This window comes from Dicentrarchus labrax, unplaced genomic scaffold (genome assembly GCF_905237075.1).
Source record: "Dicentrarchus labrax unplaced genomic scaffold, dlabrax2021, whole genome shotgun sequence".
Classification (NCBI taxonomy): domain Eukaryota; kingdom Metazoa; phylum Chordata; class Actinopteri; family Moronidae; genus Dicentrarchus; species Dicentrarchus labrax.
Genome location: NW_026136705.1, coordinates 19,794,652 through 19,817,151, shown reverse-complemented (window position 1 = coordinate 19,817,151; position 22,500 = coordinate 19,794,652). Strand labels below are relative to the sequence as shown.

The following is a 22,500-nucleotide window of genomic DNA, read 5'->3' as shown; positions in this document are numbered from 1 at the left end:
ATTAACTGCAGTTCACTGGCTGTACGTTAGAGGGCAGTGAGCTCCCTGAGAGACAGGTCTGGGTATGTGGGTCAGGGGAACTGTACTGCTGATCCAGGGGCAGATTGGTAGCCCCTCCCAAAGTCAGAGCGCCTCTGTGTCTGTCTGGTTATTGGAGCTCTGTGCCATCCAACTGAGAGGGCTTTCTGTATTTGTGCAGCTGGGAGTGAAATCTATATTCACATACTAAGGCTGTGTGTGTGTGTGTGTGTGTGTGTGTGTGTGTGTGTGTGTGTGTGTGTGTGTGTGTGTGTGTGTGTGTGTGTGTGTGTGTGTGTGTGCATAGGTGTCAGATGAAATGTCATTTTGACTTACAGTGTTTTGTAAACTAATATTATTTTCAGTGTCTTGTTTTGAAGTCCCAAGATTATTACCTGTGACCTTTATACATACACATTTGGCTAAGTGTGACATTTTCAGTGGAAATCAGGGGTCCTCTGACATTATTTGACTGTACAGTGTTCCACCCAAATATGGAATATGTAACACCATGAACTTGTTACTTGTACGGACATGCCATTGCCTTTTTTTCAAAGGAGCACATATGAATATCAAGTTCCGAGTGAGGAGCTGGGCCCTGTCTTGACTACAGATTAGTCTCAAACGTCTTTGAATTGCTTTTCCCAAGTAAGCAGCTGTGTATATTATACTGCATTATACTTGGCTGCAGAGGATGACAGTACTGTCATCTGCATGGTAGATTGTTGTTAGATGCTAAGATTGGATCATGTGCCTTGAACTTGCTGTCTATGTGCTGCTAATCAATCTTATTGTTCTAGTTTGATTTAGCAACAATTCACAGTCATGGATTTCAGCTTTATTCTTTCCAATCATAGACTAGATTTGTTCAACAGGTTTTTTAGGGCAATTATCTTCTCATAATATCCCACAAGAAGAGCACTCGTATCTTGTCCACTAAAATAGCCACGGGTGTGTTTGCAAAGATGCAGAAGCGGTTAAATAAAAGTGAAGCCGTGCACTGAATTAATGTTCCCACACTGCTGACGTCTGTGCCATAGAAGTCAGCAGCTGCAGCAGAGCTCATCTCTGACACAGGTAGTGACATTCATTCAGACTGGAATAAGCCCTTAGTGATGCAGTGTGTCTGTCTGCATAAGCAGGGCCTACTGCAGCGCTGCTGATTAAAGTCAGTGACATCAGCAGAACAGTGACATCAGCTAAAGCAGCAACGTCACTGAAGGAGCCGAAGAGGAGAAATCAGAGAGGGAGAACGAGAATTTATTATGACACGAGTGTTTCTCAGATTTGAATTCTTTAGTCCGATTAAATAAATCTTTTTCACTCTCTGTGTTGCAATCCAATGTGTGTGGTCTGTTAGATATGCTGTCTGGCTTATTGATTAAACTGTAAATAATCAGATTTACTTCCTGTCAGTGCATAATATATACAAGACTCAGCTGCTCCTGGGATAGCTGTTAATCTGTTGTGTTTGTGTGTGTTTGGATTGAAGATGTTTTTGTGTGTGTTCTTCAAATCCATAGCAAATACTAAATAGCTTTGGGTGTACTGCATTATATATGGGATGTTGTGATCACTAAGGTGACTGTCTGTGTCTTTGTATACGTGGAGACATAAGAGCAACAGAGGAGTGTCCGGTGTCTGTCTGCATGTAACAACCACATGCTGGCCCTCGCTGCTTGTCATTGAATGGTGTGAATTTCAGCAGTCAAATGAGAGTAAGCTGGAACTCCAACACCATGGGCCACTAGGAGTACCTGACCCATGGCAGACTGACTGTTCCTAGCTATACCTACAATGTCTTTACAGATATTCCCAGTTGAAGAAAGAGCATGGGGAGATGAAAGTGATTTAGGGGTCAATGTGAGAAGAAAGTCAGTCAGAGAAGGAGAAAGCAACCTCATGACAAGAAAGGATAATGTGTTGTTTGTCGGATTAGGTAGCTGTTATCAGTCAGCGATGAAGGTGTCTTGAGGAGTATTTAAGTCTCATCAGTGCCACATTTGGCTGCTTTAAACATTCGTTGTGTTATAGCTAACACTGAATTTATGCTGTACCGCTGTCTCTCTATCTGTTAATGACTTACTTTGATATGTTAAACCACCCGTGACTCAGTGGACTAATAAAGATCGAATAGATGCTTGTAAAGATCACTGAGAGGAGGTCAAAGCCTGTAACATCATGGAGTTAATTGATCTGCTTCATCTTGCTACAGAATCTCACCACCTGGCTGCTTGATGAAGGAGGGAGAGCCTATTACTCTACAAAAAAAAGACACAGCATGTACACATGTGTGCACTATTACAAAGAAAAACACCACTGCAGTTGTTGTTTATCCTGTGATATGAATTGGCAGTCAGATTGTGGCCATGTATTTACCTTCAGTTTGTAATCTATCCCATAAATTGAAACCACGAGGGATAAACAAGCAGCGTAACCATGTCTAAGGTCAAGTTTCTCCTCAGTTCACTCGTGATGTCTCCTTTTTGATTTCTCAATCCTTTTTCCGTTGTTGTTGTGTTGTTGTGCTGTTGCTGGAAGCACGGTTTCAAGTGTCACTGTCTGTGGTGAGAATTTTCCCTAAAGGCCACAGACGTATAGCAGCAGAGTTCAGACAACACCAATGTGTTCAGCGTGTGGCCCTCCCTCTTAATATTCTATAACTATATAATTAAATTTTTATCTGGCTGTTGGACTGGAATCCTGTAGCCTGTTGAATAAAGGTGTAAAGGCAAATTGAATAACGTGAATAAGTTGTACAACAATTGCACAACTTGTTAAATGTAGTATTTGAGTTCAAGTGGTCAAGGTATGATGGAAAAGAGGAACCGAAAGAGCATGTCAAAGGCTGTGACAGTAATGGATCAGATATGATCAGCCACAGCTTCCTTAAGCCAAATAAAGCTGAAGTTCTTCTAGTCTTAACCTAAAGCCACAAAAATAGCCTCTATAATGTAAGTAAAGTAGGTAGAATAACAGGGACATCCTTATGAGCAGCCACTCACATTTTTGAGTGCCAGTAAAAATCCTTTTTAGTCATTTATTCTTGGGTTTTGTTTCAAAATAATGTTGTTTTCTTACACAAGAGCTGTCGCCATTAAAGTCATGTTGCTGTCAGTGGTTGTCACCCCCTCCCCTCTTTATAACTATGGCACCAATCACCCCTCATACAGCCTACGACAGACCGCTGTCTGCACCGATTGGACCATGTGTGTCTCCTCCCCACCAGCGGCAGGATTTACCGCAGCCTGCTGCAGACAAATCAAACAGTACCCCTGAGCAGATGTTATGAGGCACCTACCCCGCCACAGCATGTGCTGAACATGTCAATACCTTTACCGTTTCTGAGTATATCATTTCCGCGCTTTTTGAAGGATAATTCCTTAAAATCCGCGATGTGCGTTAAAAGCAAAGCGCCCAAGTGAGATCTTGTTACCAGAGCTTCTGCGTTTTCACAACTACCCTCCACACCACAACTGAGACTTATCGGTGACTACAGTCCGCTTCTTCGCGCCCTGCTGCCGCCACCAGAGGAGCGATGCCTCCCGGTGTTGTGACCGCGCCACGGAGCTCATCAGCCGGCTGCTTCTGCGCCTGCTGCGGGGCGAAGATGAGACCGTATTTCACCGAGAACTCCGTGATCTCTCGGGGGGAAATTTATCAGCTGTAAGTTTACCCAATGCACTGTGCTCAGAGACCAGAGTGTCTGAGTGCACTAACATCTTGAGGCTATTGTGTTCTCACGCACCATCATTTGTGAGATGCTTAATGTAGGCTGCTGATTCAGTTAGTATAATATCAGTAAGTGTTTTTAATGACTTGAAGCTTACTTCTCTTGACACAGTACATACTCTCATGTGGCCAGCTTTCCAATATGTGGTAGCAGTGATCTGTCATGATAAAGGCATGTGGTTTTTCCCATGATGACTTAATGGGAAGGATATGACAGCGCAGCAGCAGAGTCAGGGGCTGCAGGAAGACGTTTCCTTCCCTTTGCTCCTTGCGAAATGTCTCCCAGATGCCATACTCATCTGCTCACATGCACCCTCCACCCACCTTTTTTATTTTAGATGTGCCAGGAAGGCACACAATGTACCTGAGACAGATTGTTCATGAATCAGAGGATGTGATTAATCTCTCTTAAGAGAACAAACGCTGGGAATGACACTGACTGATTTGAAACTCAATTGTGACAGGGTGTGAAACTGGGGATCCTCTAGGGTGGCACACCTTGGTGGCCTTCATTAGTGTATCTACCTTTGTTATTAATTCATTTATTTGATAAATTACATGTGTCTCAGTTGCTGTTGATCCTTCTGTCAGCCTGGGGAGGGCGTAGATGCTAGAGTTTCACTTAGAGACAATTATCCTTGCAGACATTCATGCAATGGTCCAGTTTTATATGAATATCTCTAAAATTGTTGACACTTTTATAACTTCACCACTAAGGAAAGCAGTGTGATTTGTAGGATGTGGGTTGGGACTGTGTTTAGACAAAATTGTACATCAGCCGTTCTGAAGCTGTTCTGAAGCTGTGCATTGCCTAATTGTCACTTTTGTAATCACTGCTGTCGACGCTCTGTTGCCTCTGTTTCTCTCCTCCTTCATCCTCACAGCAGACGGTGACAGAATGGGACTTTAGACCTGATTTAAAAATACGTCACAGAAGCGTCAAAATCAAAGGAACGCATTGGGCATTTTAAGTCCATTACATAACTCTATTGTTCAGAGAGCAGTAGCGCCAAGTAGCTTTGCTGGAAGTGTTAATTTCATGCCAGGTAGTCATTCAGTTATATGCCATAAAGAACTAAAGGCTCAGCCAAAGCCAGTTAAGTTGTAATTGCCTGTAGAGTACAAAGATAAAAACAGCAGGTAGGTCTGCTGGTTTGAGATAGGGCAAGGTTCATGTGAAAAAGAGAATTGGTTGGTGAAGTGGGTGCACACTTTGTTTGTTTTTCTTCTGTAACTCAGTATGTCTTTGTCTGTCGTGCTTTCTGTCATTTTATGAACACTTCCAGTTCAGTTAAGCCAGCACGTTATTGGAACCAGCTGCTGTGTGTTGCAAACAGCACAGTTAATCAAGTGTCTTGAGCTCATAAAGGCACATAAATCTTTCCATTATTGTTTTGTATATGATGTTTGTACAGGATGTCATGTGTATTTTCTAAGTAAACATAAGATTAAATCGCCATAATTGAAACGCATTCAACGTTTAGATGACAAAACCCCTCATACTCAACTTATCAACAGATGTTTTCATTCTGAAGAACAAAAACCTCTTCTTCATACAGTTGCGGGAAAGAAAGACGTCATTCCCACCACCAGGAACAGTGTTACCATTACATTAAGAGGACAACACATACAATTAGTTTAGTCTTTAAATTGCCATAAAATAGTAAAAATATATTTCTTATTATGCCTAACCAGTGCTCCCAAACCCCAAAAAATATTGTGTTTATGATCACATAAGCTAGACAAAATGTGGAAAATCCTCACATTTCAGAAGTTGAGACTGGAGAATATAATATAAGATTTGTACTTGAAAAAATGACTGAAACGATTAATTGATTGTCAAAAGACTTGCACGAAACATACATCTGCACAAAAACACATCAGAGATCGGAGGACTGAGGAAAATGCCATTTAGTTCATTAACTAATGTAAAAATTGGTTTAGCTGGAGCCAGTTGTAGAGTCTTTGACTGTTGGGTAAAGCTTCATTTAAAGATCTGAAGCTGTAAAGGCTTTTTTTTAGGATGCATTTTATTACTATTTATTGTTGGTTATCAATCATTAAATGTTTTCCTCTCTTTTCTTTCGGTCTGTCCAGCATCAGTGAAAGTTTCCTGACAGTTAAAGGAGCTGCTCTATTCTTACCTCGAGGAAATGGCTCCTCCCCTTCTTCTGCCTCTCGCTTCTCACAGCTGCGCAGCAAACATGCAGGTGAGATAAAAGGTCTTCCTGAAGAGCCAGTGACTGTGTGACTGTATGAGTAGGGCTTTTAGTAAATAAGGTTCTTGAAACTGATCAGTGTTTTATTACTCATCTTGACAGGAGACATCCAGCAGCATCTACAAACCATGTTCACGCTCCTCAGACCAGAGGACAACATCAAACTGGTGGGTGCACACTATAACACACACACACACACAATTAAATCGTAAGGTTGTCAGTCAACTGTGAAGACATCAATTGTGTTTTTCAGGCGGTTCGATTGGAGAGTGCCCACTCTCAGATCACCCGCTACATGGTGGTGGTCTCAACCAATGGTCGTCAGGACACGGAGGAGAGCGTAGTGCTGGGAATGGACTTCAGTCCTGTAGATAGGTGAGACAGTAACTTACAAATGCTTATACCTGTTTTGAAACAGTGCATAAAGATGTAACACACAGATTATTCCTTTCTCCTCTCCCAGCTCATGTTCTGTAGGGCTGGTTTTGCCCTTATGGAGCGACACATTGATACATCTGGACGGAGATGGGTAAGAGACATACTTAAACTACAAAGCTAAACACACACTAAACACCAGGCTGCTAGGATGGCTGACTGGGTTTTTTTTTAATATCACCTCTCTCTTTTTGCTCTCAGGGGTTTCAGTGTGTCAACTGATAGCAGAATACATGTTTTCAAGCCTGTTTCTGTGCAGGCTATGTGGTGAGTCACACTTCATTAATCACATGACTTGGCAGAAATGGATATCTGCCCTTTTATTGGTTGCAAGTGTTCATCTTCGTATCCGTTTATTTGAAAGTCTCTATTTCGGTCATGATCTCAAACTCTCTCTCTCTCCCCCCCTTCATCTCCCGTCTCTCAATGTCTCTCACTCGCAGGTCGGCCCTCCAGTCACTCCATAAAGCATGCGAGGTGGCTCGTTGTCACAACTATTTCCCAGGCAGCTTGTTCCTCACGTGGGTCAGCTACTATCAAAGTAGGGTCTGCTCCGACCAGGTACGCATCAATGAGTGGAATGCAATGCAGGACGTGCAGTCACACCGTGCAGATTCGCCTGTGCTTTTCTCTGACATGTAAGTATCCAGATCATATGTGGTTTTCACTTATTTAAATCACTACCATTCCACATTTAAAAAACACTGTATCATAAGGTGGTTTAGTCGGATATCTCCTTCCTGACATACTGTATGTTAGCAGTAACACTTCATATATGAAAATGGACTTGCTCTTAGTTCATATAACATATTTCAATGTCATGGTGTTTTTGCAGACCTACGGAAAGAGAGCTGACAGAGCGTCAGATCAAAACCAGTTTGAAGGAGATTATGATGCAGAAAGACCTTGAGAATGTCACCTGCAAAGAGGTGAGTCATTGCCTTAGATGCTGTATCTTAAGATGCTCCAAAACAGATGCATTTATCACTGAAATGTATAAAGCATTCAGTCTTTGAATGCAGTTTTTGCACTTCTAATGCCTGCATTTTAGGTTTGGATTTGCTGTTTTATGATTTTACCTGCGTTTGTCTCTTCTCTGGCTTGATGTGTTTTGTAGATCCGAACAGAGCTGGAAATGCACATGACATGCAACCTGCGAGAGTTCAAGGAGTTCATCGACAATGAGATGATTGTCATTCTGGGCCAGATGGACAGTCCTACAGAGATCTTTGATCATGTCTTCTTGGTAGGTAGTCTCAAAACACCTCTGGAATACAAGTGCACCCAACGTGGGTCTCATTACACTGAAATTCACAGGATGAAAAAGTGCCACATCATAAATGAATGAATTAGAACTATAGGAAGTGTCTCAGTTCTTTTAAGTAAAATGTATGAACGTTAGTTGTGCACCAGATTTAATCCATGTCTGGGGAACCTGGCAAAATATGAGGTAGTCTTGTGTAATACCTCCTAATTTTACAGTACTTTGTTCTTGTTTGTTTTGGAGTGGACATTGGATGTCAGGCATGCCTTGCTACTGGATTTAAGCATTATGAAAAGCTCAGCTGAAGGCTCTGAACTAGTCTGAGGATTGCTTTTGTTTCCTACAGGGATCTGAGTGGAATGCATCTAATTTGGAGGAGTTGCAGAATAGCGGGTAAGGAGGGGGACAAAACAACAAAGCTCTCTACACAGTTCAAACTGTTGAAGTCAATAAAATGTAGTTTTACATCATAAGAGCAAAACAATCATTTTGTTAGAATGAAATTAATTGTTTAGTGTTGAAGAAGTCATCAGTCTGCTATCCAAACTGACTCAGTGTAAGCAGTTAACATCTTATCATCTCTTTCATTCTCACCCAGGGTTCAGTACATCCTGAATGTAACGAGGGAGATTGATAATTTCTTTCCTGGAGTGTTTGAGTACCACAACATCCGTGTTTACGATGAAGAGGCCACTGACCTGCTTGCTTATTGGAATGACACCTACAAGTTCATATCTAGAGCCAAGTGAGTTTCAGATGACTACATGTTCTCTATTTTTTTCATGTCATTTTTTAGGAGTTAGCTGCTTTTTAAAAACTCAACTCTATCAGATCATTTGATAGTGATAGACAAATATGTATGCTTGATATGTCAACTTCAGGAAAGCTGGATCCAAGTGCCTGGTGCACTGTAAAATGGGTATAAGTCGTTCTGCAGCCACAGTGATTGCATACGCCATGAAGGAGCACGGCTGGGATTTGAAAAAGGCCTTTGATTACGTGAAGGAGCGTCGAGCTGTGACCAAACCAAACCCCTCTTTTATGAGACAACTGGAGGAGTATCAGGGCATACTGCTGGCCAGGTATCTACATGAACACATTGTGTGCGTAGCATGATGTCAACACTGCATGGACTGTATGGCTAATCAAATGAAACCAACAGGATGAAACAGAAAGGGCAAACAGCTAAACCACTTTACCACCCTTAAATACAGAAAATGTGTTGTGTTATTGTATGTACAGTTACTGCATCCAAATTCTTAAACTACAAAATGTTTTTTGAATTTGAACTGAAGAAGCTTTTCATGCGGTATAATATAAGTTTTAAAATAGCGCTCCATATTGGAGAAAGTTGCATCTTTATTTTCTTGTTTTTCTTGGGAAGGCCCCCAATACCCTAGAGATAAGCGTAACTGCAGAGTTAGGTGATAAGTCTAGGTGGGTTTGCCACTACCGACAACCCCTTTCACATTACACATAGTCATTTGATCCATTGTTAATAAAACATTATTGATTAATGCAGCTTTAAAGTGCATTTCATTTCAGCATCATATTTATCTGTGACACAATACAATAGCATAATAACCTTTTATAATAAACATTAAAAACATGTAAGTGGATTATATTATTATCTTATATTATTATTATATTTATATATGTATGTTTGCATAAAGAGGAGTAACATGAAAAGACTATTGAGACTGACAAGTAAATTTTTTTATTGTTCCATGTTTATTCTCACCCCTTTATCATCCTCTCCTACAGCAAGCAGAGGCACAACAAACTGTGGCGTTCTCACTCTGACAGCGACCTGTCTGACCACCATGAGCCTCTGTCTAAATCTTACGCCCAACCGCACAGCCTGGGTCACTCTGACCCCCACAACCAGGCCAGCAGCACACCTAGTCCCTCTGTGAAAGAACTGCTGCAATCACGGGGAACTTCAGCCAGCACTGGCAAACCGACACACTCCACTAGCCAGCCTGATACTGGCATCCAGTCCAATCAATTCAGCTCTTCTTCCTCCGAGAGGGTGGCAGCTCTATCAGCTGATGACGAAGCTAGAAGTCTCGTGGCCCCTTCTCATTCTGCGGTAGTCCAGATCAACCAGTTGGACTCCCCATGTCCCGAGCTGACCGCTGGCTCAGTTTCTCAATTATCTCCCCCATTGTCCAACGGCTTATGTGACTCAGAGGAACATCCCTCATCACCTCCTCTCTCCCAGCCAAGGGCTGCCACTGTGGTGCCTGAGCTTCAAAAGACAGACATGGTGACTGTTGCACAGAGTGTTTTAGTGGGCCAGCCTCACCCACCTCCATTCTTTCACCACCTCCCCCTCTCCCCTGCTCCATCCCCAACTCCAGCCTGCATGGATGAGGTTATCAAACCACAGGTGTTGTCCTGTTCTCTGCCTGTGATAAAACCGATGCTAGTGTCAGTGCCTGGGCCCATGACAACACAAACACCAAGCACACAACAGGCTGGACCCCAGTGTCTGGCTGCACCAGTGCCTGTCAAAAAAACAGACTGTGACCAACAGATGTGTGGCTTGTCTTTAGACGATTTAGCGGCCCATCCTCCCTCCACTACTGACTCTATCAACTACCCCGGTGCCATTTCACAAGACAACGAGGTGTTGTTCGGCCACAGTGCAGATCACATTAATTTCTTTAGTGCCAGGGAGAAATTCAAGGGAATGAGTCAAGATGGTAAAAGCTGCCAGCTGAAGAGTTGTGGCAAGGAACAGCAACCACTGCCTCAAGAGGTCTCCACTAGTGAGGGGAAGGAGGAGGAGAAAAGAAAGGTGAGGCTACTGCTTGTAGCAGAACTGTCCAGAACTACTGCACATTTACTTAAACTGCAAACACCCAAAGTATTGTATAAGCTTTGGGTCACATAGACTTTCTTCAGGGCGGCTCTCCTCATACTCAGATGGAGGTCTTGATTTGGGTGTTTATTTTGGGTGTTCAATTTTACAATCTTTTTCAAGGCTACACTTGTGTAAAATGTCCAGTGTGATGTAGTTTATCAAAGTAGCACAGCAGTTAAATTCAGTCTAGTTTAGCTGAGTCCAAGGGCGCCACCTGATGGCATAAAGGTAGATGCTCCATGCAGACTATCTGTCACTGAATCAGTTTTACATGAATGTATTCTGAATGATTTTATGGATATACTTAAATTTTTATTTGGCATTCAGACTGAATTATCATTTACATGATCTCCATTTTCTTTGTAGGAAATTATCATCCCTGTGCAGGTCACAGGACTGAAGGATGCCGTACACATAGATGTTTCACATGGTGACCCTCTTAGCCAACCAGAGCCTCAGAGCCCCCAGGACCAGGAAGCAAGGAAGTCGAGGCAGGAAATAGAGGATGGCGATGTTTCATCACAGAAGGAAGCTGAGAATGTTAAAGAGGAAGTGAAAAACAATGAAGAGGAGGAGACCACTTCTGCTCGTCTCTACAACGATTGGACGAGGGGATCTGTGCGGCGTGTCACACGACAGCTTGAGCAAAGAATGAAACAGGAGCACGAGACTCCGGTACCCTCGTCATCTCCACCGTCCCTATCAAGCAGCTCCTCTTGTTCTCAGCGCCGTCCACCCAGTGTACATCCTGCGACAATGTCTAATCCCCAGGATGCACCAGTTAGATCGCAGTCAGTTAGCAGCGTGCAGGAAGAGCTGGAGGAGGAGAATGAGAGGGTTGGACCAGTTGAAAGGGAGAGTGGTGATGTAGTTGAGATGGGGGCAAATAATGACAGAAGCACTAAAGGACACAAACTCCAGCCTGCTGATATTAGATTGCTCTCTACCTCTTCTCCTTTCCACCGCTCCTCCCATTCTCCCTTTGCCTCTGTGAACTTCCTGTGTTTAGAGGGCGTGACAGAGCTTGAGTCATGCACAGACTGGGACTGCTCCACAGCGGTACCCCATAGTGACATTATCATGAGGGAGACATGGGAGACTTTGTGCGAGCTGGGTGCCTTCCTGCAGCAGGTGAGCATGGGCGGAGCCTGCAAGGCCAGGTGTGTGGACCAGGTTTTTGGCCGCAGTGCTACAGCTACCCAAAAGCGAGTTAGCGGTGTCCATAAGAGGGTCAGAGAGGTGGAAGCCAGGATTCGCCAGGCAGGACTGACCCCTCCATCCCTGTTGAAGCGCTCAGCCTCTCTGGCCAAACTGGGCTGTCTGGAGCTGCTCGCCAATGACCTGAGTGAATGGGAGCTCAGCCGCTCCTCTGTAGCGCCGTCCTCAGTAGAACCTCCAATCCATGCAGTTAGCGATGAGTCCAAGAAGCAGCGGGTCCACAACTCTCCTTCCTTAGACACCCAGCAGCCAGAGGACTTCGGGATTGGTGCAGAGAGTCTCACTGAAGCAGGAGAACCTTCAACACCTCCGCCATCTCCACCGTCAAATCAGAATCCACAAGCAGCACAACTCCCCTACTCTAACCAAGATTCTCTGCATCTTCCTGGGCTGACACTTATGACAACAAGGCAGCAATATGGAAGGACTCATCCCCTGAGGAGGCTTAAGAAAAGAACTGCTAGTACCCTTTACCACACCATGTAACCCTCACTGTGCGTGTGTGTGTGTGTGTGCGTGAGAGAGAGAGAGAGGATCATGTACTCCTGGGGGAAGTGGAAATTAATGCATATGTTAAATTTATTCAGCAAAACAAACCAATGCCTCTTGCCTTAAAAGATATGTTAAGTACTTTCTGTACATTCCCCCCCCCCGCAGATCTGACAAGAGCCGCTGTAAAATCTGCGATATGAGATACTTGTCTCAGTGCAAGAACAGTGAAAAGGCTATGAAGGCTTTAGTCAATTGAAACTAAAACTATGAGTGAGATTGGAAGAAATGCTGTGTGGTATCAACACTTTCAGAAGACATTCAAAAAGCAAAAACAATCATCCAAATGAATGTGGGTAATGTTTATATGCCTGAGCCTGCACATATTCACTCTTTACATCATTGCTGGTTTCTCCGACATCAACTTGATATTTACTTGATCGCTGTTGGTTGATTGAATAGTCTGACCTGATTTAAGGTGGAATGTGCCTCTGTTTTCCTCTTCTCATGTGCTTTCATGTCTCTTCATCAATATTTGCTGGTTGGGTAGGTAACAAGAAAATGATACAGCTGTTCTGGTACAGTCTAACAGGTAAATTAATTCAATACTAAAACAGACTTCTCAGATCAATTTAATACAATTTATTTGGCAGAACAATTTGAAATACTGACAAATTATACCAATCAAAGTCAACTCTGCAGTCCAGAGACTTATTTTAAAGATCGTTTGTGCTAGCAGCAGTGCATCTAAATATACAAGCTCAGGTTGAACCACAAACGCCACAGATTAGTGTTTTTCCCCCAAAGAAAGGTGTATCCAGAGCTGTTGACAGGATAGCTGCATAGTTGTACAGTGGTTTATTCAATCAAAATGCAAAGAGAAGAGGCCTGCTGGGTTTTTTTTTATGTTTGTTTAGACTACACAATACCTCAGTCAGTCTGAACCAAATCTGACCTGCACAAGCGTTGGGCTCTGGATTTCTGGATTGTCAAGTCAATAACAATTTCATCTTTTACTACACGATAAACTGAAGTAAACTCATCTCTCTCGTGTACTCTCGCAGTTCTGATGCCACTCAAGTAGACATTTTCTGTATGTATTGCTGTGCGGGAGAAAGGGGGTAGGTTAGGGGATTGGGAGTTGAAGGCAGAGTGTATATTTGTGAGTTTTCTGCCACTTTCGCTTTGGGATGTAAAGGTCTATATTGTGAGTGTTGACATTTTAGGAACTGTACCTGTTTTTATATCTGGTTTGTGTCCGTGTGTGAGTACGACTGTAGCACAACATTACCACGTGGGTGTATACTTTTTTTTTTAATCGATCGTTCTCTTTTGTACACATTTTTAGGAGTGTGCCTGTGGCTGGCAAGTGAAGCTTCTCTGCAGTCTATCAGAAATGTCTGTACAGGGAGGTCTGTCATACATGCACTTTACTCCCTTTTTAATTTTTAATGTGGCTTTTTTTTTAATGTATGGTTGCTACTTTGGGGGAGCATGCTTAGGTTGTAGCAGCTGTTGGGTATGTGTGTTTATTGTCAAAAACTGATTTTGTTGTTTTATTTTAAACTATCATTGTAAATAGTCTTTTATATCATGTGCTTCAACTGTGACCATTAAACAATGGAAATTATTGGAGTGTTTTTGCTGTGACTGTGCAGGAATATAAGGTCATGACATAACTGAATCATATAGCGATTATGTAAGGAAAAAAATGTCCACAATTTCCCAGACCTTACAAGGACATCTTTAGATTCAACTAACAGTTAAAAACCCACAGTTTACTATGATATAAAACAGATAAAAGCAGAAAATCCTTACATTCGGTAGCAGACGGTGTTTATAATTACTTGACTTAGTGACTAATTAATTAGTTATCAAAGTTGTCCATTTTAATCAATACACTAATAATTTCAGCTCTGTTCGGAATACATTCAGCAGTGTCAGGAGCACATTCACATACAATAGGTTAACACTTCCTTATTTCTAAAGTTAATTTTAGCTTTCACAACATGTCACAGCATTGTGGTGTTTTTCCATACGAGGTGAGTATTTTCTCGATCCATCACAAAAAGGACATTTGAAAAATTAGAGCAAGCTCATTCCCCAAAACATTGTCAACAGTGTATGTTTCTTTGATCGAAAGCAGTTTGAATGAAAACGGAAACACTCAGAATGGGTATACAATATTTGTATCTCCTAAAACCATAGCAACACACATATCTGGCAGTGTGGAATAATTGCTGTTTTCCTTTTTCATAACATACCTGTGGAGACCTCTTTCACCATAATTAGAGAAACAAGTGTCAGTGACGTGTTGGTATCTTGGTACTCTGTGTTCTTGTTAGTCAAACTTACTGCTGTAACCATTGGTAAGCCAGAAACTCTAACTTAACTCATGAGTACCGTTCTCCACCCCAATATAGCACAGATTTCCTGCAGTATAAAACCTAATGAATAAACATGTTGTAATGTTGTGTAATTCTTCTGATGTTTTCTTTTTCTCCCCAGTCCCAACAGCAGGATGCAGGAGGTCTCAGAGGGATTTTATAAAGCTCTTTGTTTTGTGAGCGACAGTGAATTGATAGACAGCGACAAGGAAACACAACAAGACCCCTGATCAGCATGCCCTTCAGGTATCCAGGTGTGTAATATCCAAGACTCATTGTGCACCAACTACAAAGCTAGAGGAGTGCTTACTTTGTAACATCCCATTTCACAGCCTTTGGCCCACTAACTAGTGCAACTTACTGACAGGAGACAGCTGTGTATCCAACAGTACAGTTTAGTTTGCAGTAGTGGAAATGTAACATTTACTCAAATTAAGTACAAATTCAAGGTACTATGGTTCATTTAATGCCACTTTATACTTCTGCTCCACTACATCTGAGAGGCAAATATTGTACTTTTTATTCCACTACATTTGTCTGACAGCTTTTGTTACTACTTTTCAAATGACACATTTTCATACCTTTCCCGTCCAGTGGAAACAATGCATCTCCTATTTCCTAAGCCAAATAAACTATTTAAAAACCCTCTTGGATTACTTGGAAATACATTGTCACAAAGCTGAAGAATGGGAACGGCCCTATCTGGAGCCAGTTTTTAGTTTGTCCGTTCTGGACTACTGTAGAAACATGGGCAACCCTCCACGTCTGTAGATACAGAGTCAGGTGATTATACGCCAATAAAAACAAAACTATGAATATTATATTCCATTTCTGCCAACAGAAAGAAGGTTATACACTGGACTGGTGGGTCACCATTTTCTTTCTGGAGTCATGAACCGCCCTACTCTGTCTTTTATTGGATGGTACTCGCTGCCTTCATTGATTTTATTTAGGGTTAGTTCAAGAATGTCAGGGTGATCCTATCAGAGCTAGAGTATGACTTCGCCATCTTCATCTTCGCCCCAAAAAAATCCACCGTGGGTCTGCCATATTTCTACAGAAGACAAACCAAATACTGACTCTAGATAGGTCCGTTCGCATTGTTCACACATTTCGTGGCCACCTAGTTTCTCCTTTGTGCAAAAAGGGAGGGTGACGTGATGGACTTGCAATCTGCAACTACACCACTAGATGCCACTAAATCCTACACAGTGGACCTTTAATGCCAGGAAATAGGCTGTCAACTACTAGAAAATTGTTAAAATACCATAAATCCTGATGTTAACAGAGTTAGTAGCTCACATCCTACAGTTGTTTGTATGCATTTCTCTATACTGAGTTCACTTTTTCAAAACTCTTCTCACAGTCAATGTGGACAAAACTGTGGATCACTTCATTGCTTTGACACAAAATGCATTCAGTGAGTATTCAGTGAACTATTTTTGAGCACCAAGATATGTTCAAAACTATGATATAACACAACATTTGAAATTAAATTAAATTAAATTAGACTGCAATTTGCTACATTCTGCTACAAAAACAATTCCTATAGGGGAATTATTGTTCTCATGGAGGTGTAAAGTTTATGACCAGCCACATGATCAAATTTCTCTGCTGGATGATGCCTGAACACATCTGCACAATTGCCACCAAGAATTGGTCATGCATGCAAAAAGATTATTTTCCAGGTCAAGTAAAAAATTCTACTTCAAAGATATAATGCTACCCGTTGTATGTGTTTTGTTTAGGTCATTTTGTTATTAGAGGCCAACGGTGACCCCTAAAGGCACCATCAGATCAACTCTGTGTGTGTGTGTGTGTGTGTGTGTGTGTGTGTGTGTGTGTGTGTGTGTGTGTGTGTTTATTGTGTTTAATCTCCAACTATCATGTAAGTAACAATTTGTCTATTAGAGGCCACCAGTTGTGTCAGTGACCCCCCCAGGGACGCGCTATAGCCCTTGTACCCGGCGCGCGTCACGTTTCCCTGTAGGCCACTGACAGAGCCTGTTCCAAAATAGACGACCACTCACCCTACACCCACCCACACCCTCCTCTCTCCCTGCTCTGCCCCGGTACTCTCCCCCCCTCTCTCTTTCCCTGCCGAGGAGCGTCACGCAGTTGTCCTGTGCGTCTCCTCAGCAAGTCCGCACCGACTCCAGGACACCGGATCGCAGGGAATATCATTCAAAGGAATAAGAGCAGCAATAAGGGAGGAAGAGGAGTAGCAGGCTGTACTACAGAAACCGTGAGAGTTGTCCAGGGAACAGGGGTCTCCCCAAAACCTGAGGTGAGCTGTCCTGTGGACTGTCTTTCCAAAATATGTGTGTCAGTATCGGTGCTGCAGTGGGGGGGGTGAGAGGTGCGTCAGCTTCTTTACTGCACTGCTGGAGAGGAGCGAGCGCGTCCACATCGCCGGACAACCAAAGAGTCTGTACCTTGTGATTGTGCACTTTTCTCCCACCCCTCCTGTGGAAGGAGCAGATCTTGAGTCATGTATGGCAGCTGTGGGCTACTTTAAGGAGCACGTTGTACATTACCAACCTCCCTCCCCTCCCTCACGCCTCCCGCGCCCCCTGACAGCCTATGTCCGTGCGTGTTATGAGTGTTTGTGTAAGCTGTGCGCATTTGGCCGTTTAAAATTTACGGTCCCTTCATTAACGATAAAGCGCCACAGAGTGCGTCGCCTTCATTCTAGGACTATTTAGGATCGGGGCTGGCGGGTGGGAGGGGCGGCTGGCCCGGGTGGGACAGTGCAGTTTGTCATGTCTATATTAGGAAAGTGGCAGTGTCATTCTTTCGCTCTGTCTCGACTCCCCAGAGCCGTGCCATGCGCGACAGAGGAGGGCCAACTCATTAACGTGAGGCAGGATTAACGGAGCACGTCGGAGGTTTTCCACGTTTAACGCAACTTGGTTTACTTTAATTCACTCCACCTACTTCTGCTTCGGTTTCCCAAAGTATAGAAGTTTTTTTTTTTTTTAATTATTGAATGAGATCTGTTCTGCTAAAATCTCCCATATCTCATTTTAATTAGGTGGCTTTGAACTTTAAGATATCTTTATTTTATTGTATTTTTGTTTTCAAGCCCTTTCTTAAAACATGTCCAAATCAGATGATATAGGTAAGATAATAGATAATTAAGACAATTTTTTTTTTTGCTTCTCCTTTTGTAGCTATATTTGTGCTTCATTTTGACAGCCAGATGGAAAATACACAACATTTCTATATATGTTCTGTATATATAAATGTGTACTTTCCATCTTGCTTTCAAAATAAATATGTGTCTACATATATAAGTATCGCAATGTTGTGTTCTCCCTGAATTGCCCCACAGCTGGCCTAGTCTAAAGTGGTCCCTGGAATGTAAATCAGCTTGATAACAGAGAGCTTCCAGGAAAGAAGCGGTAGCTCCTGTCCCCTCATCAGTCTGGTTGAGTCATGTATCCCACAGTCATTGGGTTCACTTTGGGGCTTAATGCAGAATATTCCAGTGTGAAAGTCAGACATCATCACTTAAAGCTGTGATGACAGCAGGATTTGGGTCACTTTATGTTCACTTTGTGACAGGCAGGTTGACAAACTTGTACAGAAAAATAACTGGACCCTGGCTTCGGTGCCTTCTATGCTTTTGGAAGAGAGCCACATATTATAATCATCCACTAAACAAATGGAAGAAGTGCTGCATTTATCAAACGTCTTTGGGGACTGATGCAGGCCTACTTCTAGATTTGGGTTTTTAGTTTTCAGCCTTATGTAAGCCAGCGCAGTCTGGGAGCATATGTTAGATACGTTTTAAACTACATATTCTCATCGGGATTGTGTCACATGGGTGTGATTGAATGTAACTGCTGCACTGTGTATTGGTAGCTTCACAGTGGGATTGTATCTGTTATATATTAAGTTCTCTCCCGGCCTTTTATCTGTTCTCTGTGTCTTAGTGTTTGTCTTTGATGTTTGGCTGTCACATAGTGTTTGGTGGGACAATCAACTATTAATATCTACACTGATGGCAGGCACTGTTATAGAATATCTCTTGGTGTTTTGGAGGATTACAGTCCCTGAGGCCTGGTGCCTGGGACAGCCGCACAGCCAATTGTCAGTCAACAAACAAATTACAGAGTTCATTAACCAGAGAATAGCAGAACGCTTGGCTTCAATTCAAAGTTTTTCTTTAAACCAATAAGCAAAATTAAAGGTAAAAAATAGATCTTTATGTATTATTTAAAGCAGAAAGCTGCTCTTAACAACACATCAGATTATTGTTAGTGTTAAGCTAGAAGACAAAGACTGACAAAGACAGACTACATACAATAGAAGGAGATATAAACAATATACAGTACAGAGAATACAATATTGTGATAACAAGCTCTTCTATAATCTTTCCTCAGTTCTGTGGTCTCGAACAGAACTTGTTTGGTTTCTTCATTGTAGGGATGGTCAGACCCTTGTATCCCTCTCCTCCCTCCTTTTTGCGTCTTACTCACTCATCACTGTCTGTTCTCCTTATATTTCTTCATCTGTACCTCCTCCCACCTTTCTCTACTTGCCTCAGCCATGAGTCGCAGCATCGTGCGGCAGAGCAAGTTTCGCCACGTCTTTGGCCAGACGGTCAAAGCTGAGCAGGGTTACGATGACATTCGTGTTTCCAAGGTGACGTGGGACAGCTCCTTCTGCGCTATCAACCCAAAGTTCCTGGCAGTCATTGTTGAATCCAGTGGAGGAGGAGCGTTCCTGGTCCTGCCCATCTCTAAGGTCAGTAAGGTCAACAAGAGGAAACATTTCTGGGCTGCAGAGGTTGGAAACACAACAGAGTGTGCATGAGTTCAGCGTTCATGTCAATCTACCTGCCACTAAAGATGAAACTAATTGCTGATTATACCAAAACTGTGCAAAAAGTTGATAAAAAGAGGATCACCAAGGACTACTGAATGAGACAAATAATTCTCTTATTCCATAAATTCAGTTTACATGCTGGGAGGGATTTGTGCATGTTTAAAATGTTGATTGTGCACATCATTGTTTTTATGATGTGTTTGTCTGGATGTTATCAACCTCCTGGGTTGCTCATCTCCCATGCTGTCAGCAGGGGTTTGCAGCAGGATGTTTTTATCATGCAAGAGTCAGGGAGAACAAGGAAAAAGATTACAACTAGAAGGAGAACTTAACAGGGAAAGAGGAAGATAAGAAAGAGAAGTAAAGATAGGTAGCATAGTTTGCTCTTCTAAATGAACAGTCTGTGACCTTTTGTATCTGAGTGTTCATGAGCTGACTTTATTGTTCAGCTCATCAGGGTCAAGCAGAAAAATGTCACGTTAGATATCGAAACCAGATCTTTGTATCTCTGTGTATTGTTCTGTTGAAGTTCCAAAATTAGGGTTCTACCATATGATATCCACCCAATAAAGCAGTGACATTTCTCAGTATTGTTGATGCACATTGGCCAGAGGTGGTTTCAGATTTCTTGACTAAGCATTAGTCCTGTTTATAGGCTCGACATTCTGTAATGTTTAGCTGTAAGTAGCTATAACAGAATCAGAGTTGCATGACATGATCAGCAGGCTGTAATAGGGAGGGTGAAGAAAATGACTCCCAAAGCCTTTGGCAAGCAGCTCTGTACTGGGGTCAAATAATTCTTGTGACCCCAGGTATTTAAAATACACAGAAAAACTTATGTCTCATCCTCTGAGGTTGGTCATATAAGGTATGTTTAATTCTTAAGTTCACAGGAAGACAGAAAACAAGCAGCTTTTCAAAGCTGATCAATGCCAAGCCATGGTATCAACAGTACCACGGTTAGAATAGCTTGTAAAGTTTTAAGAATGGTAAAGGCATATAATATTTTTAGCTTGTTTTTAGTATGTTTTTCCTTCTATAGTTCTAAAGAGGATATATTTGACTCCAGCTGTCAGTTCTGTTAGTTATCTCAAGACGCTTAACATATAGAGCAAGTCTAGACCGTATACCTACCTTATAAAATTATTTACAGGGACCCAACAATTCCCATGTCATGTCATGTTTGGGAAGCCTTGGGAAGGACACCATAATTGCTTAAACAGAAATACAGCGACAGGAAAAGCAACAGGTCAAGAGAGATCAGACGTTTAAAGCTGCGATGCTTCTCTGTGGTGTGAAGCCTCGTGATGATAACAACATCGCCTTAAAATAAACGATGGTGATCAGAGAGACAAAACTAAACTTGTGTCGGCTAATCCAGTTTCTCTCTACGGTTACTGTCTATCATATTTTATGCATTTTAGAGGCTAACATAGATAAAAAGCTGTATTTTGTTTTGATATGATAATAACATCCACAGTTAACTGCTGAAGTTTATTCAATAATATTGCAGTAAAGGTTTTAGTTATTACATGTTCAGAAATCTATTAATTTTAGTTGGCAGTTTCAGTCTGTCAGGTTAGCTGCAGCTGACAGCTCTTGGCGTAACTCTCCAAATAACTACTGACGCTGCTGTAATCAGCCAAGTCGACAGCAATTTAGTTGCCCTGTGAGATGCCTCCACTCAGCAGGTTTCATTTAAGCCGGCTGCTGACACCAAGTGCCAATCACTGTCCAACATTACGAGAACTGAAAATTCTTTTAAAATATTTGTATCTGGAGCCTTTCATTTTTATGTTTTAAACAACTTTAACCCACATGAAAATTGTGGTGTTGTCATAAATAGACTATAAAGAGTGCAATTAACAATTTTAAATTCAATAATTTTTAAATTTTAGAAATTTCATGCATGTAAGGTCATCTCTGCTGAGATTCATCAGCATGTCAGCAGTGGTAATTAGTGACCAAGAGCAAGAAGAGAGTAACATGAAGTCATTTGGAGACATGGGGAAATGGATGTGATTATATACTGGAGTCATGGTGAACAAACATGCTATTAATACTCACCAACGTGCTCGCCATCCTCCATCTCCCCCCTCCGGGTCCCCAACAGGCCACAAGAAAAACTCCCCTTTCAACGCCTCGTCGCTCAGCTATAAATACACCTCTCTTGGGGTGTGTGTTGTGTGTGTGCGGGGGGAGTGATATCTCAAAAGTTGATACACATGTTCACACGATAGGAACAGGGAAACATGGAATAACCTGGTAGTGACATTTTAGTTTGTGTCATATTAAAATGTCGGGTTTTGTCTTTTCTCTGGAAGTCCATCATAAAGTTTTTTTTATTTTTAGGTTTTGGTTGTATGTTGAAGGTTTTGACTGACACATTTGATGTACATCAGAGATCCTTTTAGACGAAACACTGGACCTTGGTCATCAGTTTCCGCAAAGTCGGGGTAGAAACATTGGCTGACCTGTCTTATTGCAGTGTCCTGAACTGTCAGGAAATGAATCTGCTCTGATACAAGCAGACTCTAGAATCAGTCCTACCATAACATTCACATTGGTAACCCTGTTACGATATTGAACTGAAAATGTTTCCAAGGCTTGATTATGAACTGGCCAAAGTGGGCAACTTGTCCAGGGCCCAAAAACAGGGTACCACTAGTACAATACCTACTAATATGGATCCCGTATTCATCTTGTAGTGTCCTGACCCTGCGTCAAACCATCACTTTTAATATTTCTTTGTGTTTATACTGTGCTCTCCAACCTGCCATGTACTTTATAGTCTGCTGTGTGCACTTAATGGGAACTTGGATGTGAAAGGGTACTAACTCAGTGCACAGGGGAATAGAGGTTGGGGGTCAATAGGGACCTAGCAGCAATTCTTTTTACCCTGTGAGCCACTAACTAAAGATAAATCCACAGTTGTTTCAACAGCATTTCAGTGACTCTATTTCAGCAAGAAGTTTGGATCAATAATCACACCACAAGGTCATTTTTTTGTCCGTGTTGGCTTAAAAAGTTGAGATT

General features: G+C 42.1%; 2 protein-coding genes across 3 annotated transcripts in view; both read left to right on the top strand.

The window, feature by feature from the left end:
- Nucleotides 1-13,874, top strand: part of ssh2b (slingshot protein phosphatase 2b) — a 19,157-nt gene extending 5,283 nt beyond the window's left edge. The window contains exons 3-15 of the mRNA XM_051402185.1: nt 5,848-5,960; nt 6,072-6,136; nt 6,223-6,344; nt 6,433-6,498; nt 6,606-6,671; nt 6,848-7,042; nt 7,240-7,333; nt 7,522-7,650; nt 8,015-8,061; nt 8,267-8,413; nt 8,550-8,750; nt 9,433-10,471; nt 10,904-13,874. Coding sequence (XP_051258145.1) covers nt 5,848-5,960; nt 6,072-6,136; nt 6,223-6,344; nt 6,433-6,498; nt 6,606-6,671; nt 6,848-7,042; nt 7,240-7,333; nt 7,522-7,650; nt 8,015-8,061; nt 8,267-8,413; nt 8,550-8,750; nt 9,433-10,471; nt 10,904-12,241 — 3,622 coding nt within the window. The 3' untranslated portion in view covers nt 12,242-13,874. The remainder of the gene's footprint in view (nt 1-5,847; nt 5,961-6,071; nt 6,137-6,222; nt 6,345-6,432; nt 6,499-6,605; nt 6,672-6,847; nt 7,043-7,239; nt 7,334-7,521; nt 7,651-8,014; nt 8,062-8,266; nt 8,414-8,549; nt 8,751-9,432; nt 10,472-10,903) is intronic.
- A 2,836-nt stretch (nt 13,875-16,710) lies between these two features.
- The window catches only part of coro6 (coronin 6), a 13,742-nt gene continuing 7,952 nt past the window's right edge, over nt 16,711-22,500 (top strand). Inside the window, exons 1-2 of one of the 2 annotated variants that reach the window (XM_051402193.1) lie at nt 16,711-16,918; nt 19,184-19,383. In XM_051402193.1, coding sequence (XP_051258153.1) covers nt 19,186-19,383 — 198 coding nt within the window. In that variant the 5' untranslated portion in view covers nt 16,711-16,918; nt 19,184-19,185. The remainder of the gene's footprint in view (nt 16,919-19,183; nt 19,384-22,500) is intronic. The other variant, XM_051402194.1, reaches the window with a different exon arrangement.